A 19,956-nucleotide genomic window follows, 5' to 3' on the forward strand; every position below is an offset into this window, starting at 1 on the left:
TTTCGGGCTCTCTAATGCTCCTTCAGTGTTTCAGTCCTTTATGCATGATATTTTCCGGAAGTATCTGGATAAATTTATGATTGTTTATCTGGATGATATTCTGTTTTTTTCTGATGATTGGGACTCGCATGTAGAGCAGGTCAGGATGGTGTTTCAGGTTTTGCGTGAGAATGCTTTGTTTGTTAAGGGCTCAAAGTGTCTCTTTGGAGTACAGAAGGTTCCCTTTTTGGGTTTTATTTTTTCCCCTTCTGCGGTGGAGATGGACCCAGTCAAGGTCCGAGCTATTCATGATTGGACTCCACCCACGTCAGTTAAGAGTCTTCAGAAGTTCTTGGGTTTTGCTAACTTCTACCGTCGTTTTATCGCTAATTTTTCTAGCGTTGTTAAACCTTTGACGGATATGACCAAGAAAGGTTCTGATGTTGCTAACTGGGCTCCTGCAGCCGTGGAAGCTTTTCAAGAGTTGAAGCGCCGGTTTACTTCAGCGCCTGTTTTGTGCCAGCCTGATGTCTCACTTCCCTTTCAGGTTGAAGTGGATGCTTCTGAGATTGGGGCAGGGGCCGTTTTGTCGCAGAGAGGCCCTGGTTGCTCTGTAATGAGACCATGTGCTTTCTTCTCTAGGAAGTTTTCACCTGCTGAGCGGAATTATGATGTTGGCAATCGGGAGTTGCTGGCCATGAAGTGGGCATTTGAGGAGTGGCGTCATTGGCTCGAGGGTGCTAAGCATCGTGTGGTGGTCTTGACTGATCACAAGAATCTGATGTATCTCGAGTCTGCTAAACGCCTGAATCCTAGACAGGCCCGTTGGTCATTGTTTTTCTCCCGTTTTGACTTTGTGGTCTCGTATTTACCAGGTTCAAAGAATGTGAAGGCTGATGCTCTTTCAAGGAGCTTTGTGCCTGACTCTCCTGGAGTCGCAGAACCAGTTGGTATTCTTAAAGAGGGAGTAATCTTGTCAGCCATTTCTCCAGATTTGCGACGTGTGTTGCAGAGATTTCAGGCTGGTAGACCTGACTCTTGTCCACCTGACAGACTGTTTGTTCCTGATAAGTGGACCAGCAGAGTCATTTCCGAGGTTCATTCCTCGGTGTTGGCAGGGCATCCGGGAATTTTTGGCACCAGAGATCTGGTGGCTAGGTCCTTTTGGTGGCCTTCCTTGTCACGGGATGTGCGGTCATTTGTGCAGTCCTGTGGGACTTGTGCTCGGGCTAAGCCTTGCTGTTCTCGTGCCAGCGGCTTGCTCTTGCCCTTGCCTGTCCCGAAGAGGCCTTGGACACACATTTCCATGGATTTCATTTCAGATCTTCCGGTGTCTCAAGGTATGTCTGTCATCTGGGTGGTATGTGATCGCTTTTCCAAGATGGTCCATTTGGTATCTTTGCCTAAACTGCCTTCCTCTTCCGATCTGGTTCCCTTGTTCTTTCAGAATGTGGTTCGTTTACACGGCATTCCTGAGAATATCGTGTCTGACAGAGGATCCCAGTTTGTTTCCAGGTTCTGGCGATCCTTTTGTGCTAAGATGGGCATTGATTTGTCGTTTTCGTCTGCCTTTCATCCTCAAACTAATGGACAAACGAAGCAAACTAATCAGACTCTGGAGGCTTATTTGAGGTGTTTTGTTTCTGTAGATCAGGATGATTGGGTGACCTTCTTGCCATTGGCTGAGTTTGCCCTTAATAATCGGGCTAGTTCCGCAACCTTGGTTTCGCCTTTTTTTTGCAACTCTGGTTTCCATCCTCGTTTTTCCTCGGGACATGTGGAGCCTTCTAACTGTCCTGGGGTAGATTCCGTGGTGGATAGGTTGCAGCAGATCTGGAATCATGTGGTGGACAACTTGAAGTTGTCACAGGAGAAGGCTCAGCGTTTTGCCAACCGCCGCCGCGGTGTGGGTCCCCGACTTCCTGTTGGGGATTTGGTATGGCTGTCTTCTCGATTTGTTCCTATGAAGGTCTCCACTCCTAAATTTAAGCCTCGCTTCATCGGTCCTTACAAGATATTGGAAATCCTTAATCCTGTGTCCTTTCGCTTGGATCTTCCGGTGTCGTTTGCCATTCACAACGTGTTCCATAGGTCTTTGTTGCGGCGGTACGTTGTACCTGTGGTTCCTTCTGTTGAGCCTCCTGCTCCGGTGTTGGTTGAGGGCGAGTTGGAGTACGTGGTGGAGAAGATCTTGGATTCTCGTCTCTCCAGGCGGAGGCTTCAGTATCTGGTCAAGTGGAAGGGCTATGGTCAGGAGGATAATTCCTGGGTGGTTGCCTCTGATGTGCATGCGGCCGATTTAGTTCGTGCCTTTCACGCTGCTCATCCTGATCGCCCTGGTGGTCTTGGTGAGGGTTCGGTGACCCCTCCTTAAAGGGGGGGTACTGTTGTGAATTAGACTTTTTTGGCTCCCTCTTGTGGTCACTAGTGATATGACTCTGGGATTGTCTTTCCTCAGTTTGGCACCCACCTGGGTCGTTAGTCCAGGGGTGTCGCTATATAAACTTCCTGTATTCTCAGTCCTGTGCCTGGCATCGTTGTAATCAGTTCCTTTCTGTTTGCTCCTGTCTGCTGGTCCTGGATCTTGCAAAATTAAGCTAAGTCTTGCTTCCTTGTTTTTTTGGTTATTTGCATTGCTATTATTTTTTGTCCAGCTTGTACTAAATGTGATTCCTGATTCTGCTGGAAGCTCTAGGGGGCTGGTATTCTCCCCCCGGCCGTTAGACGGTTCGGGGGTTCTTGAATATCCAGCGTGGAAATTTTGATAGGGTTTTTGCTGACCGTATAAGTCATCTTACTATATTCTGCTATTAGTCAGTGGGCCTCTTTGCTAAATATCTAGTTCATTCTTACGTTTGTCTTTTCTCCTTACCTCACCATTATTATTTGTTGGGGGCTTGTATCCAACTTTTGGGGTCTTTTCTCTGGAGGCAAGAAAGGTCTATCTTTTCCCTTCTAGGGTTAGTTAGTTCTCCGGCTGGCGCGAGACGTCTAGAACCAACGTAGGCACGTTCCCCGGCTGCTGCTATTTGTGGTGCTAGGATTAGATATATGGTCAGCCCAGTTACCACTGCCCTATGAGCTGGTTTTTTGTGTTTGCAGACTCGGTATGTATTTTTGAGACCCTCTGCCATTGGGGTCATAACAAGTGTGTGTGTGTGTGTGTGTGTGTGTGTGTGATATCTGTAGTGTGTGTGTGTGTGATATCTGTAGTGTGTGTGATATCTGTAGTGTGTGTGTGATATCTGTAGTGTGTGTGTGATATCTGTAGTGTGTGTGTGATATCTGTAGTGTGTGAGTGTGTGATATCTGTAGTGTGTGTGTGTGATATCTGTAGTGTGTGTGTGATATCTGTAGTGTGTGATATCTGTAGTGTGTGTGTGTGATATCTGTAGTGTGTGTGTGTGTGTGTGATATCTGTAGTGTGTGTGTGTGTGTGATATCTGTAGTGTGTGTGATATCTGTAGTGTGTGTGTGTGATACCTGTAGTGTGTGTGTGTGATATCTGTAGTGTGTGTGTGATATCTGTAGTGTGTGTGTGTGTGTGATATCTGTAGTGTGTGTGTGTGTGTGTGTGTGATATCTGTAGTGTGTGTGATATCTGTAGTGTGTGTGTGTGTGTGATATCTGTAGTATGTGTGTGATATCTGTAGTATGTGTGTGATATCTGTAGTGTGTGTGTGATATCTGTAGTGTGTGTGTGTGATATCTGTAGTGTGTGTGTGATATCTGTAGTGTGTGTGTGTGTGTGTGTGTGTGATATCTGTAGTATGTGTGTGTGATATCTGTAGTGTGTGTGTGTGTGTGTGTGTGAGACAGGGGCGTAACTACCAAGGTTGCAGCGGTTGCCGCTGCAAGCGGCTCTGGCAGGTCAGGGGCCCGTGTGTCCCCTTGAGCCTGTCTCCCTTGTCCCCTTATGCTTGTGTCCCTTGTCCCCGTGTGCCAGTCTCCCTTGCCCATTAGTCCCTGTGTGTCCCCATGTGCCTGTCTCCTTTGTCCCCTTGTGCTTGTGTCAGTCTCCTTTGTCCCCTTGTGCTTGTGTCAGACTCCCTTGCCCACTAGTCCCTGTGTGTCAGTCTGCCTTTCCCACTTGTCCCTGTGTGTCCCCTTGTGCTTGTATCCCTTGTCCCCGTGTGTCCCCTTGTGTCAGTCTCCATTGCCCACTAGTCCCCTTGTATCAGTCTCCCTTGCCCACTAGTCCCCGTGTGTCCCCTTGTGTCAGTCTCCCTTGCCTACTAGTCCCTGTGTCCCCTTGTGTCAGTCTCCCTTGCCCACTAGTCCCCGTGTGTCCCCTTGTGCCAGTCTCCCTTGTCCACTAGTCCCCGTGTGCCCCTTGTGTCAGTCTCCCTTGCCCACTTGTCCCCGTGTGCCCCTTGTGTCAGTCTCCTTTGTAACCTTCTCCCCTGCCTCCTAGCCCCCATGTGTCCCCTTGTGCCTGTCTTCCTTGCTCCCTAGCCCCCCTATGTTACCCTTGTGCCTGTCTCCCCTAACCCCATTGTGCCCTCTCCCCTGCCCCCTCGTCACCATTTGCTCGTGTCTTTCTCACTGCCCCTGTATGGAGGGGCTGCATTATACTATGAGGGGGACTGCATTGTATTCTATGGGGGTTATATTGAATTGTATGGCAGGGCTGCTGGGGGGGGGGGCATTTGGAAGTTCGCACCGGGGCCCATAACTTTGTAGTTACGCCACTGCTGATAGTTTCTCATTCATTATATACCAGGAGATCCATTTCTTCACTTCCATGAGGTCTTGCTCTGGTTTTCTCCAAGCTGAAGCAATGGTCTGTTTGGTAGCGAGGAAAATTACAGAAAAAAGAGAACAAGAATATTTAGGGACATTAGAGATGTGTTTACTAATCAGGGCCTCCAAAGTGTTTTTCTTTAGGTCATGGCCTGTGTCTGAGAGGACAGAAAGTACACTGCAATGCAGAGCCTTTGTGATTTGGGGCAGGGCCACCATGTGTGATACATGTCGCCCACCGATTGTCAGCCTGTGAAACACTGAAAGCAGTAGTTAAGAAAGGCTTTGGTCACTATGGTCATCATTACATTATAATATTTTCCCAGTATCAGAGTACTGAGTAGACCACCCGTGGTGGAGGAACAAATTTGCATCCAATCTGCATCAGTTACAGTGGTGCCAATATCTGATTCCCAACGACAGGTGTAGGCAAGGTGACGTGTGGTTGAGATGTGTATAGAGGAGTGAGATGGTGCCTACTGCATGAAGGTGTAGGAGACATCTCTGTTCAAATGTGGTAAACAGTTGTATTCTACAACACAGAGGTGATAGTGTCAATGCTATGGGTATCAGAAAACTCCTTTGGAAAGGAGATGGATTCTTTAGTGAAGAATATTCTATATATAGTATTTATTTCTTTTAATAATGCAGTTGATGTGCTCCATGAGACAAGACAAAATGATTCATTTTAAGTACTCTCCCCACACCTTGTGGTTCTGTGATATTTTAAGGTTTGGGGCACATCTTTATTTCTATCTTCAATTTACCACTGCCTTATTCATAAAACAGTCATGAAATCATTGTTTCTCCTTAGGTCAAGAAGCCTCTCTCCTCTCGGAGAAAACACGGTGATGAAACTTATCCACAATATGCCTATCTTTGACTACTTCATTATTAGATGACAGATGGTGAACTGCTCCCAATTGTCCCTATTGCAAAGCATATTACTTATATTAATATAGTTTTATTAAAGGAGAAGAAGTGGTAGTATTCCTCGGCCCTGCTTCCAAGAATGATGCATAGATGTCAGAAGACTAATTTAAGCTGGATTTATACTGGCCAATTATTGTGAACAAGGGTTATTTAGAAGGATCATTTCCCTATAATTGGCAGTGTAAACGCGCTGTCAATCACCCAAAGAAAGCGCAATACGTTCATTTGTCAGGTGAAATGATTTTAATGCAGGATCAAAAATTATCTTTCTCAGCAGCACATCATCCTGTGTAAACAAATTATGTGCTGCCGAGAACAATGGCAGACTAAGTCTACAGAAAAATGTATTACTGATCAGTCTGTGCACATAGGAAATGCACCTAGCCTGTTTCAACAGGATATCATGTATCGCTACTGAACAAGTAGCTAATTAGTGGTTGTTTAATGCAGAATGTTGGGTGATGTAAACTCGCCTAAGAACATCAATTTTATACACTATATATTACAAAGTGACTCAAACACAGATTGGTGTCCTTGGCAGGTATAATGATGATATATAGAGGTGGATGGATCTGACAGGTTTGCCACTACAAACTGCAGATAGTTAAGTAGGAGACCTGAAACACAGTTTAAAGGGAACCTGTCAGCAGGATTGTGCACAGTAACCTACATTGTCAGGTCGGTGCCGTTATACTGATTACAATGATACCTTGGTTAATGAAATCCACCTTGTGGTTGTTGTTTAATCTTAATTTTCAGTTTTTAGTTAACGTATGTACATATAATATTCATTATATAAATTAGGGGACAAATCAGTGAGGTATCAGTGACCTGTCAGCAGTCTGCATTATGAATACCTAATCAGGCACCACATGAAGCCGCCGCCCCAGAGCACGAGCATATCATTAACTAAAAACTGAAAATAAAGATTTAACAACAACCACAAGACGGATTTCATCAACAAAGATATCATTTTAATCAGTATAACGGCGCCGGCCTCACACTGTGTGTAGGTTACTGACACAATCCTGCTGACAGGTTCCCTTTAAACATATTGCTGAGAATGACTTTATCATCCTCCTTGTGAACAATAGTGTAAGGGTCCGTTTACATGAAATGATAAACTTTTACCGATCGGTAGGCGTTTGAATGTCTGTTTGCACAAGTAAACCAAATTAATTGATGCGCACTGAGCAATCTATACTAGAACACTTAAGGTACCGTCACACTAAACGATATCGCTAGCGATCCGTGACGTTGCAGCGTCCTCGCTAGCGATATCGTTTAGTTTGACACGCAGCAGCGATCGGGATCCTGCTGTGATGTCGCTGGTCGCTGAATAAAGTCCAGAACTTTATTTGGTCGTCCGATCGCCGTGTATCGTTGTGTTTGACAGCAAAAGCAACGATACCAGCGATGTTTTACACTGGTAACCAGGGTAAACATCGGGTTACCAAGCGCAGGGCCGCGCTTAGTAACCCGATGTTTACCCTGGTTACCAGCGTAAAAGTAAAAAAAACAAACAGTACATACTCACCCAGCGTCATACCTTCCCCAGCGTCTGCTTCCTGACACTGACTGAGCGCCGGCCCTAAAGTGAAAGTGAAAGCCGCTGTGCTGTTAGGGCCGGAGCTCAGTCAGTGTCAGGAAGCAGAGGCTGGGGGACGCGCAGGTGAGCATGTACTGTTTGTTTTTTTTACTTTTACGCTGGTAACCAGGGTAAACATCGGGTTACTAAGCGCGGCCCTGCGCTTAGTAACCCGATGTTTACCCTGGTTACCCGGGGACCTCGGCATCGTTGGTCGCTGGAGAGCCGTCTGTGTGACAGCTCTCCAGCGATCAAACAGCGACGCTGCAGCGATCGCATCGTTGTCGCTATCGCTGCAGCGTCGCTTAATGTGACGGTACCTTTAGTGCGCACAGGTTGCCATAATTCTCAGCACCGCAAGTCCTGTTTACACAGGATGATGCACCACCGAGAGCGTTAATCTTTTATACTGCAGAAAAGATCACTTCACCTGATGAATGAGTGTTTTGATTGTTCATTGGGCGATTGGCAGCCTGTTTACATGGCAAGATAATCGTGAACTTATCATTTTTTAACAGAGTTCCTTCACAATTATCTTGCTGTGTTAATGCCCCTTCACTCGAAGCTTGAGGGCCACATTCCAAATCTCCAACAGAGTGCCAAACTACCACGGGTCTTTAATAGTATTGGTATTCTCATATAAGCCAAAATGACAGGTTGGGCCCTAAGCTGCAGGACCTGAGTTCGACTGCAGCCGCCACACCCATTACCATATGGTGCCCACTCCTCCTGAAAGTGCTTAAAAGTCTTTCTCTAATGATTAAGTTATATTGGCTCTACGTGATAAGTGCTGCAACCCTCCATTTTATCCCTGATGTTGCTTCCATACATCTGCGTGTCACAGTCTGAGAACAGCTGCATATACCGCATGCCGATGAGGCTGTTAGGTTTGGGTCAGGAACCCAGTAGAGTCCGTGCATCACAGTTCGCACTTGGACGGATGTAGGAATTCAACATAAGTGATGAGATCATAGCATCAAATCAGAAAGCTGATCCAGCTGTTACTCAAGAGCACAGGGAAAAGGTTACTGCAGAAAGCCCTTTAGCGCTAGGGAGTGACATCTAAGTACTTGCAGGAGCAGTGTGCGCAAGACTAAACCTACATTTTCACAGTAAGGCCATGTTCACAAGTCCAGTATTTGGTCAGTATTTTACCTCAGTATTGGTAAGCCAAAACCAGGAGAGGAACAATCAGAGGAAACATATCATAGAAACACGTCACCACTTCTGCATTTATCACCCACTGGTGTAAAATACTGACCAAATGCTGAATGTGTGAATGTGGCCTAATGCTGATGATAAAACTATACTGCTAGCAAATACAGTGAACAGTATTACAAAGAAAACCCTTTTAAAAATATAGAAAACATAAGAAAATATAGATGTTCAATCACCGCTTTTACCCATCCAAAAATAATAATAATGAAAAAAAAAATCTAGTGCACCGCATTTGTAAACGTCCGATGTTTCAAAAAGTGGCAAAATATGAAACTATTTAACTCAAACTATAAACACCGTAATAAAAAAAAATGAAGAACTGCCGTTTTCTGCTGGCAATACCTGTCCAGGAAATTGCAGTTCAATTAGATCAAAATGTTGTAGCACGTTGATAACACTAAATAGTGCCAATTATAACCACAGATTGCCGTGCAAAAACAAGCCCTCTCACTGTTTTATTAGCAGAAAAATACAAAAAATAAAAAGTTAAGTTAAGTCTTGGAAGTTTGTGAAACAAATCTGCCACATATACTCAAATGGTGCACCAATACAAGTACATAATTGGTGAATAAGGTCGCATAGGAATATTGGTGTAAATAGTTTCCTATCATCTGCTGGTGTAAACATACCTGTGGTCACCTGACAAACAAGCAAAGTGCTGATTTGGTGCTCCTTATAGGGGTACTCAGTGGAGATAAAAATATATTTATATCAACATTCTATCCCTCTAACTGTTCTTATATGTCAATTTATGAGATTTCACTATGAGTCACTGTGATTTCACCGGACTTATGCTGCATCTGAGTGCTCCTCCTCCCTTCTGGAACGCAATGTCACAGATTAGGGGGCTTGGCTTGCTTCTTGCTCCTTATGCAAGCCAGCCCCTGGTCCAAGCCTCATTAAAGGTGTGTGCATGTGTGATGTGAATATAATAAAAGCTGTGAAAAAGCGCAGAATGAGTATTAGTATTGTCATGGCTTGTTCTGTGCTTTTTCTCCACTCCTTCCCAGCTTTGATGTGACACTCTTGGACTCCCTTACCACTTCTTCTGTGCTCCCTCCATGATCCTTGACGTGTCATATAGAATTCATGAAGGAGCATAGAAAAAAAAGCAGAAGAAGCAGTGAAGGTGTAAGGAGATGGACATGCTGCCCATGTTTCCCCCTTGAAGAAACAAGTTTATTGTTGTAAAGTGTTATGTGCTACAATGTGAACTGTGATGTGTAATGTGACTTCTGTTGTGCTTTAGAGGTGTTAGAAATAATGATAGTGTGTATAGTTTGACAACAGGGATAGTAAGAGTTAATGGTTGGGACTAGCCCAGATCAGGATTGGCTAAGTTGAAGGGAAAGTGACAATATCCTATTAGAATGTCAAATAGGGCCTGGACTGCATAGCAAGTAGACCTAAAGGTCCAACATGAGCAGTGCTGCATGGGGTGTCCTTAATGAGAGGAGACCAAAGTAGAGGGATAGTGAGATTTGGACAAGTGACTAAGAGACAGAGTGACCTTCAGGAGATGGGTTGTGGGAGAGAACGCCTAGCAAAAAGGACCCACATGTATAATTCTTGAAAGTAACAGCCCTAAACTGGACTTAGTATGTGAAACTAGTAAAGCGTCCTGGAAGGGAGTTCCATGGCGTCAGCAGTACCGACCATACTGTATCCTAAGACTTGGAACTGTGTGACAAGTAAAAGACTTTGTTAAGCAGGACTGTAGTGTTAAAGCTGGGTTGTAGTGAGGTAGTGAGAAACAGTGGACACAGAGGACAAATAGACAGAGTAAAGAGGAAAGGTGAACATAGAGAACAATAGGGAGACAAAGGAAGGAAACTTTGTGGAAAATACTTCAAGTTGTAAAGGAAACATTCATAAGACTATGCGCTGCTCACTCTTACATATATTCCCTAGCAAGTTCCTGTTCAGTTTATGTTTGAATGGTGGTCTACCCCATTGAACTGTGAAACATCTGGCTCTGGAAAACCTGCAACAAAGGTTACTTGCAGCTCACACGGGCGTAGTGCCCTCACAGCACAAGTCCACACACCCAGCCAGGACATGCACTGCCCACGGCTACAGCCTTGCGCCATGTTACAAAGGAACCACAAGGCGCCAGATAAGAGCGGCAAAGGAGCGGGTAAGTATTGCTGAATGAGCCATGACGGCATACACATACTCATACTTTTGTGATATATAAACATGCTAGTACAAAGCAGCAGCAAGAGTGAGAACATCAAAAAAGGCCGATAGATAAGGCTTGGTCAGGGGTCTGGCTTAAATAAGGGGCAAGAAGCAAGTCATGCCACCTGATCTGTGACAGCATTCCAGCAGGGAGTGAGACCACCTAGGAGCAGGATCCCTGCTGTTAGGTCACGGTAAAATTATAAGAACAGTAAGAGATATCTGAGCCTTTATATTTAATGTTGTATTATATGCAACATTAGTCTACATTTCCAGTATGAACAGTAACTTACAATCTATGTGTATTTATGTGGTATTCCCAGAATTGAAAGGTAACCTCAATCCTTATGTCAGATCCCCTAAGATGCCAAGACTAGGGCTCGGGATCTTGGGAACAGGGCACGCCATCTTGGATGGTGCAGAAGTGCGCATGCTTAACCTCTGCTCCACCCAAGACCGAGCTCTGCAGAGCCGCATTCCCTGGATCTCTGGGGTCTCCCACAGATGGGGGATAGCTTTCAATTCTGGGATTACCCCTGTAACCTAACTAAAGATCAGAATATCATTTTCTTACTCACTTGTCCTTTCCGGGAAAGCTCACCATCACACACAGAGTCACAAAACAGTGCTCCTTCCTTTATGTTTATATCACTGAGCATAAAAATGCTTCCCAGGAAGAGTTGTAGTAGTATCGGAGAAGAGTTTGCTACGGCATCCTGACACAGTCTATGGAAAGAAATAATGATTGCAGCTATGACAAGGGCAGAAATGATCCATTCTCACACACAACATGCAAATACCCCCATTGGACTTCACTGTAACAATGCTAATCTGCACTATAGTGCTTCCTGCAGGGGAAGAGGAATAATAACGATTAGTTAGGACAAACCGACTATTTACTAAACAGCCAGAATCACAATCTGACAGCGCTAATTAAAAATTCTTCCGCGCACACAGCAGGCAGATACTGGCCACTGCGGTCACCATGGAAACCATCACCGGGGCCCACTGTATGAAACAAAGACCATATTAGAAATGGATTCCAAGCATCTCAGTGTTATACATAGATCATCACATCTTATTTACTGTAGTCCTGGGAGACTCGGATATTGAGCCTAAAAATAAAAACACTCCTTGACACGAGAGCTGGGTCGCGCCCAACGCCACTGTGCTGCAGCTGAGTAACTGTACATATAATTAGTGAGAAGGATAGGAAACACATACGGCAGAGCTGTGAAGAAAGTGACAAGTCGTCTTATTTATCGCCTGACCTCTCCTGGTTTCCTTATGCATCTCTGTCCCACCAAGAAATGATGCTGCTCCACCTTACACCCTACACCTCCTCGAAAATGCTCATAATCAGTGTGTCAGCAAACGGCCCATTATATCACAGATCAGCCGCATTATATTAGTATTATATCGCAGATCTGCCACATTATACTGTATTATTATTATATCGCAGATCTGGCACATTATACTGTATTATTATATCGCAGATCAGCCGCATTATACTGTATTATTATATCGCAGATCTGCCACATTATACTGTATTATTATATCGCAGATCAGCCACATTATACTGTATTATTATATCGCAGATCAGCCACATTATACTGTATTATTATTATATCGCAGATCAGCCGCGTTATATTATTATATCGCAGATCTGCCACATTATACTGTATTATTATATCGCAGATCTGGCACATTATACTGTATTATTATATCGCAGATCTGCCACATTATACTGTATTATTATATCGCAGATCAGCCACATTATACTGTATTATTATATCACAGATCTGCCACATTATATTATTATTATATCGCAGATCAGCCACATTATACTGTATTATTATTATATCGCAGATCAGCCGCGTTATATTATTATTATATCGCAGATCTGCCACATTATACTGTATTATTATTATATCGCAGATCAGCCGCGTTATATTATTATTATATCGCAGATCTGCCACATTATACTGTATTATTATATCGCAGATCTGGCACATTATATTATTATTATATCGCAGATCAGCCACATTATACTGTATTATTATTATATCGCAGATCAGCCGCATTATATTATTATTATATCACTGATCGTATTATATCACAGATCAGCCGCATTATATTATTATTATATCACAGATCAGCCGCATTATATTATTATATCACAGATCAGCCGCATTATATTATTATTATATCACTGATCGTATTATATCACAGATCAGCCGCATTATATTATTATTATATCACAGATCAGCTGCATTATATTATTATTATATCACAGATCAGCCGCATTATATTATTATATCACAGATCAGCCGCATTATATTATTATTATATCACTGATCGTATTATATCACAGATCAGCCGCATTATATTATTATTATATCACAGATCAGCCGCATTATATTATTATATCACAGATCAGCCGCATTATATTATTATTATATCACAGATCAGCCGCATTATATTATTATATCACAGATCAGCCGCATTATATTATTATTATATCACTGATCATATTATGTCACCGATCAGCCGCATTATAGTATTATTATTATATCACTGATCATATTATATCACCGATCAGCCGTATTATATTATTATTATATCACAGATCAGCTGCACTATATTATTATATCGCAGATCAGCCGCATTATATTATTATTATATCGCAGATCAGCCGCATTATATTATTATTATATCACCGATCAGCAGCATTATATTTTTATTATATCGCAGATCAGCTATATTATTACTATTATTGTTGTATCAAGTATCAAAGATATTATTATTGTTGTTAAATTGCGGATCAGCTATATCATTATTGTTGTATCGAGGATAAACTTATCGTATTGTGGATCAGCTATATTAGCAACAGCTCCGGACACTGTTGCCTCTGGGCCGGCATCAGAGTCTCTGAAATGGTGACATCGTCCACTGTGACTTTGGGTCTGGCTCCCAGGCAAGGGGTATCCAGCGATTCCCAGTCTTGCCAGGGCTTGAGCAAGTTCACATGATAGACTTCGTGCCACTTCATTTGACCTGGCTGGTGTACCTTGTAATTCATCTCTCCCAGTTTTTCCACCACCTCGTATGGGCCTTGCTACTTGGCCAGGAACTTGCTCTCCACTGTAGGGATAAGCAGTAGCACAAGGTCCCCGGGCTGGAACCGCCTCAGCCTCGCTGATCGATTATACACCCTTTCCTGTGCCTCCTGAGCCTGGAGAAGATGCTCCTTCACGATAGGCATTACTTTCGCCATCCTCTCACCCATACAGGAGCTTGAACGGCATATAGCCAGTAGAGGCTTGAGGAACCTTTCTGATGGAGAAGAGCAGAAACAAAAGCAGATAGTCCCAGTCTCAACGGTCCTTCTCAATTACTTTTGATCATGGCCTTTAAGGTTTTGTTGAAGCGTTCTCCTAGGTTGTCGGTCTGCGGATGGTAAACTGAGGTTCGCGGCTGGGCAATCTGGAGGATCATACACAGCTCTTTCATACCTTGCTCATAAAGAGTGTTTCATGGTCTGTCAAAATTTCCTTCGGAAGGCTTGCCCTTGCAAAAATATAAACAAGTTCCCGGGCAAAACTCTTGGCCGAATAATTCCTTAGTGGTATTGCATCGGTACCGGATCACATAGTCCCTATCTACTACTACTGTATATATTAGTGCCCTCGTGCAGACTTAACTAGAGGACCTACTAGGTCCATGGCAATTCTCTCAAATGGGATCATTATTATGGGTAAAGGGACTGGGGGACTTTGGAAGTGATAAGAGGGAGCGGTTATCTGGCAGGTGGGGTAGGACCTACAATAATTCAGGATCTCCTGGTAACATCCCAGGCAACAGAACCTCTGCAATATCCTCTCCTACGTTTTCTCTACCCCCATATGTCCCCCCAAAAACGTGTGAATGGGCCATGTCTAAAACCCTCTGCTGGTAGGGTCTTGGAACTAACAGCTACTCCACTATCATCTCACCTCCCCTCAGGGTGGTCACCCAATACAATAATTCTAAATTGACCGCAAAGTGTGGGTACCTGGTGTCAGCCCCCGGCTCTTCAGCAACCCTATCGATCACAAACACATTTTCAAAGGCCCCCTTTAGGGTAAGATCCTGCATTGGACTAGTCCTCAAATTTTGCCCAGAAACCCCCAGTTCAGAAACCTCCGCATCACTGATCACTGTTTCATCCTAAACACTAGCGAGGACACACAAAGGAAACTCCTCCACCTCCGACAGGAAATCATCAGGGTTGCCCTGCTCCTGAGTCACTTGGCACCCTTGCCTTTCCCCCCAAATTCCAGAACAGGCTGAAGTCCTGCTCAATTATCACAGTATATAGGAAGTTTCTGACTACCTCGACCTCATGGTACTCCGTTCCATGGCTTTTTTTTATCAACACTCTGGCAATAGGGTAGTTGTTGGCGTTCCCATGGATACAGCGGACACCCACATGTTTCCCTGGGATCAATTGGTGGAGAAGTGACAGCAGCATCTATATGGTTATAAGCTGAGCTCTGGCTATGACTGTTAGGGATCAGACGTCGGAGCACAGACCACTAATGCATGGACTGGCTGTGGCTCTTCCGACCCAAGAGTCACAGCTTCATATATGTCTATGAGGCTGTCATGCTTGGGTCCAAAGTGCATTAGCAGTCTGTGGGACCAATTTGCACAGACGTTTGCATATTGGCCCCAAGAGAGATGCTGAATATGTAGTATAATCAACATTAGCAGTGTGTGGAGGGATCTCAGCTCTTAAGCCCCCTCTATACTTTATACATGCACCCTTCATAAGAAGTTAATTTGCAACATGAAGCAGGTGCACAAATGGCGAATATTAAAAGAAAAAGGTGCAAATTAAAAACAGGCAAAAAAACTGTAAAAAAAGGAAAAAATTAGCAAATGCAGTAATGATTGAGCAGGTTTCTTACTGCATAAGATCTAAAAAGAAGATAGCCATGAACATTAGAAAACTGAATTACTGATTTATTGTCTGAATCTCGTCTTTTTACACAGAACCAGTTCTACAAAACCAATATTGTAACAAGTCTGTTACTCTTACAGAATCCAGGCTTCCAAAAACAGTGCAGGTTTTTAGTCTCCGACATCTGTAGGGTAGAAGTTAGGCTTAACTAATGAAGTGTGTTAGGCTACGTTCACATTCGCGGCGGGCGCCGCAGCGGCGCCGCATGCGTCATGCGCCCCTATATTTAACATGGGGGCGCATGGACATGCGTTGTGCTGCGTTTTGCGCCGCATGGCCGCAAGCGTTGGACGCAAGAAACGCATCAAGTTGCATTTTTTTTGCGTCCAACTTTCGGCCAAAAACGACGCATGCGGCGCAAAACGCAGCGTTTTAGCGTGCGTTTTGCCGCGTTTTTGTTTGCGTTGTGCGCTGCGGCGCCGACGCTGCGGCGCACAACGCAAATGTGAACGTAGCCTTAGACAGTGTATGGGAAACTAAAGCTAATTTGAGATGAATTACATTTTCGATCAAACTTATCATTAATATTAAGTACTTGCACTATACATATAGGGGCAGTCGTTACTTCCCAACTTACCTCATCTGCGTTATGTATTTATCTCTGACACCTCTTCTTTCAGAAGGATTTGGTGCCAGATTCGGTGAGAAGACAAAGTAGTTCCACAGGACAGAGCAGGCCTTCTTAGATACTTTATAGTGGCCAATATGATAAGCACTCTGTAAATCAAAAGATTTAATTTATTGTGTTATTGAAATTACCCAATACAAGAGATTATTAAAAGCTTACCAGCAGGGAGAAGGACTAGCCATTCAAAAAATTACCAGTGACCTAATTGAATGAAGTGGGACAGCGACCTTATCAAATGAAGTGGGATATGGAGAAAATGGCCTAAGCTTTACTATAAACATAACACTCACCAAAGGAAGAACCAGACAAATAAGCACAAAAAAGTGATCTTGAAAAAAGATATACATACTGTAGCTTCTTGAATCACATAGACAAGGGTAAAAATGGATCACACAGAGCAAGAAAAGCGCCAAAGTCAACAAGAGAGGACAGGACCCAGAGCACAACGCATAGGATGGCCATCTCAGTCTCCTGACCTCAATATAATTGAGCCACTGTGGGGAGATCTCAAGCGCAGCAGTTCATGCTAGCCAGCCCAGAAATTTACAGGAACTGAAGGCTTTTTGCCAAGAAGAGTGGGCAGCTTTACCATCTGAGAAAATAAAGAACCTCATCCACAACTACCACAAAAGACTTCAAGCTGTCATTGATGTTAGAGGGGGCAATACACGGTATTAAGAAATGGGGTATGTGAATCAGGGTCATTTGGATGTTTTGGGTTGCCATTATGATTTAAAAAGAGAAAACACAGTAGATTGACAATAAATGGCTTCACCCAACCAATAACCATGAGTGGAGATAAAGTTTAGGTGTTATCATTCATATTTTCTGGAAAAAGACTGCCGAGGTATGTAAACTTTTGAGCACAACTGTATTTATAGTCATCTTTTACATTTTAAAAATTACAAAAAGGAAAATGGGCATATGGAAAAGTTTCGGTACTCTGCATGGTTAGTATCTACTATCACCCCCCCTTTTGCAAGTATCATAGCTTGTAAATGCTATTTGTAGCCAGCCAAGAGTCTTTCAATTATTGTTTGAGGGATTTTCATCCATTCTTCCTTGGAAAATTCTTCCAGTTCTGTGAGATTCCTGGGTTGTTTTGCATGCACTGTTACTTTGAGGTCTAGCCACAGATTTTCAATGATCAGGGTACTGTGAGGGCCATTGTAAAACCTTCAGCTTGCACCTTTTAAGGTAGTCAATTGTGGACTTTGACATGTGTTTAGAATCATTATCCATTTGTAGAAGCCATCCTCTATGCAACGTCAGCTTTTTTATAGATGGTGTTATGTTTGCATCAAGAATTAGTTTCAATTGCATTGAATCCATTTTTCCCTCTACCCGTGAAATTTTCCCCATGCTATTGGCTGCATCACAATCCCAAAGCATGATTGTTCCACCGCCATGCTAAATGATTGGCAAGATGTTCTTTTCCTGAAATTATGTGCCCTTTTTCTCTACACATCAGGCTTGTTTAGATGTTCTTTTGCATACTTTTCACGCTGAATTTTATGGTGAAGATGCAGGAGAGGTTTTCTTCTGATGACTTTTCCATGAAGGTCATATTTGTGCAGTTGTCTCTGAACAGTAGAACAATGTGCTACAACTTCAGAGTCTGCTAAATCTTTCTGAAGGTCTTTTGCAGTCAAGCGGGGGTTCTGATTTGCCTCTCTAGAAATACTACGAGCAGCTCTAACTGAAATTTTCCTTCCAGACCTTATCTTGACCTCCATTGTTCCTGTTACCTGCCATTTCTTAATTACATTTCAAACTGAGGAAAGGGAAACTTGAAAACTCTTTGCTATCCTTTTATAGCCTTTTTATGCTTTGTGGGCCTATACCGTTTTCATTTTCAGAGTGCTAGTGTCACGCACAGCGTGGGAAGACTAAGGGCAACACGAGGGGAAGGAAGACCATACGTTAGTGAAAGGGAGAGTGGAGATCCCTAGGCGCCAGATCTAATAACACCCTGCCTCCCCTACTGTCCCTATATTGGTTGCACACCAATCGCCGAGCAGGAACCTAAGCCCTGTATATCCCTAGAGCTAGGCCCTGAATAAGGACAGGGGGATGAGCACTAGTCAGTCCCCACTGTACACGGAAGAGAAGAAAGAGACAAACAAGGGGGAAGCAACTTCGCTTGAGCAGACTCAGAGAGGTAACACCAAAAGTCCTCCAGCAGCACCAGAGAGGAAGTGAGACAACTGCTATAGCTCCAAGCCTTCACAAGGGAAAAATGTGAATATCACCGACAACTCCCAGAAGCAGACTGAGTCTATAAACACCCAGGTCCAGGTGTGTCAATTAGAGCTGGAGGGGGGTTGCCATTGGGTCCAAAAGTCAGAAAGATTAAGAAGGCGTCTGCAATGCCAAACGCAGAGACCTTCTGCAGCCAGATGCACAGTGACTGTCTGTAGCATCTGACACACCCCACACAGCTAGGCAGCTGCTTAGAAGTTGTTGTTTTTTTTTTGCTGGTTTTTGGCACAAGGCTGGGTTTTTAGAAAGCTGACAAATTTGCATCACCTGGCATCACCTTTCCTAATGATGATAGTGAACAAGCCATAACCATAACAGTCAAATTAAGATGTGAAACGTTGGTCAACGTTATCTGAGCACACATATCTCCATGGGTGGCCACATTTTTTATTCTGATCATGTGCAGTGCGCCTTTCTGGAGCCGGCATGCGTACATCCGGCTTCAGAGGATCAATGATGAGAGGGGAAGAAGCCGCGCACATGTGGGAGGTAAGTATAGCGCTTGTGATTTTAAGTGAAAAATGCATAATAGAAATACTTAGGATGAATAGATATTTAACATAATTCATTTGGACAGGGGCACCAGATGATGCAACACCTTTTGTACATTAACTTAAAAATAACTGTTGGGAGTTAGAGTTTTAGTTTTCTTTCTCAGCCACGAGGATTGAATTTCTGGATTTGGCAATTTACTAAAGAGAGCAGAGCGCTATTCACACTTCGACATTTTTTAAAGATGTTGATGTGAATAGTTACCTGGAATTCTCCAGTGGTCACTATCCAAAATGGATTAAAAACATCACTTACGGCCAATACAGGTGGATTAGAAAAATTGCACATCCGATGGGGAGTTTTTCAAGGAACCTGCCATTTAAAAAAAAAATGGTTCAGGGAAAACAAATACCCCAAAAATATTATGATGGATGCCTTTGAGTGTACAAAAACAATTAAATCAGATGGATTGCTTGGAAAATGAATACAATTTTCATGTAATAGGTAATAACATAATAAGGATGTCAGCCACAGAGGAAGTAAAATGAAATAAAAAAATAAACATATAGTTGTATAACTACGTTTAATAAGTCCCACAAAGAGATAAGAAATATTTTGACAAAGTACTGGATAATTTGAATTAATGATCCTATTCTTTCAGTGGATATTACAAAAAAATAATAATTATTATCTTCCATGGAAAGAATCCCAGTTGCCCGAAACATATTATTCTTGAACAAATTGCATAGAATTGTACTGGTTTGTACTAACTCAGCTGCCTGAGGTAGGCACAGGAAACGGTATTGATGCAATGTTCTGGCAAGTTTATTCAAAGTTCCTAAACCCCTCCGGATGGCAAAACAAAACAGAGCATTTTCTGGCACAAAGTGAAAAAAAACCTGCAAGTAAATAGTCCATATAGTACTG

At 43.2% G+C, this 19,956-nt stretch overlaps 1 protein-coding gene across 3 annotated transcripts in view; it reads right to left on the reverse strand.

The window, feature by feature from the left end:
- Positions 1 to 19,956, reverse strand: part of CFAP54 (cilia and flagella associated protein 54) — a 615,020-nt gene that overhangs the window by 434,313 nt on the left and 160,751 nt on the right. For all 3 annotated transcript variants that reach the window (XM_077265522.1, XM_077265521.1, XM_077265523.1), the window contains 2 exons: positions 16,225 to 16,364; positions 11,221 to 11,368 (listed from right to left, as the gene is read on the reverse strand). In XM_077265522.1, coding sequence (XP_077121637.1) covers positions 11,221 to 11,368; positions 16,225 to 16,364 — 288 coding nt within the window. The remainder of the gene's footprint in view (positions 1 to 11,220; positions 11,369 to 16,224; positions 16,365 to 19,956) is intronic.

Source organism: Ranitomeya variabilis, chromosome 5 (genome assembly GCF_051348905.1).
Source record: "Ranitomeya variabilis isolate aRanVar5 chromosome 5, aRanVar5.hap1, whole genome shotgun sequence".
Taxonomy (NCBI): Eukaryota; Metazoa; Chordata; class Amphibia; order Anura; family Dendrobatidae; genus Ranitomeya; species Ranitomeya variabilis.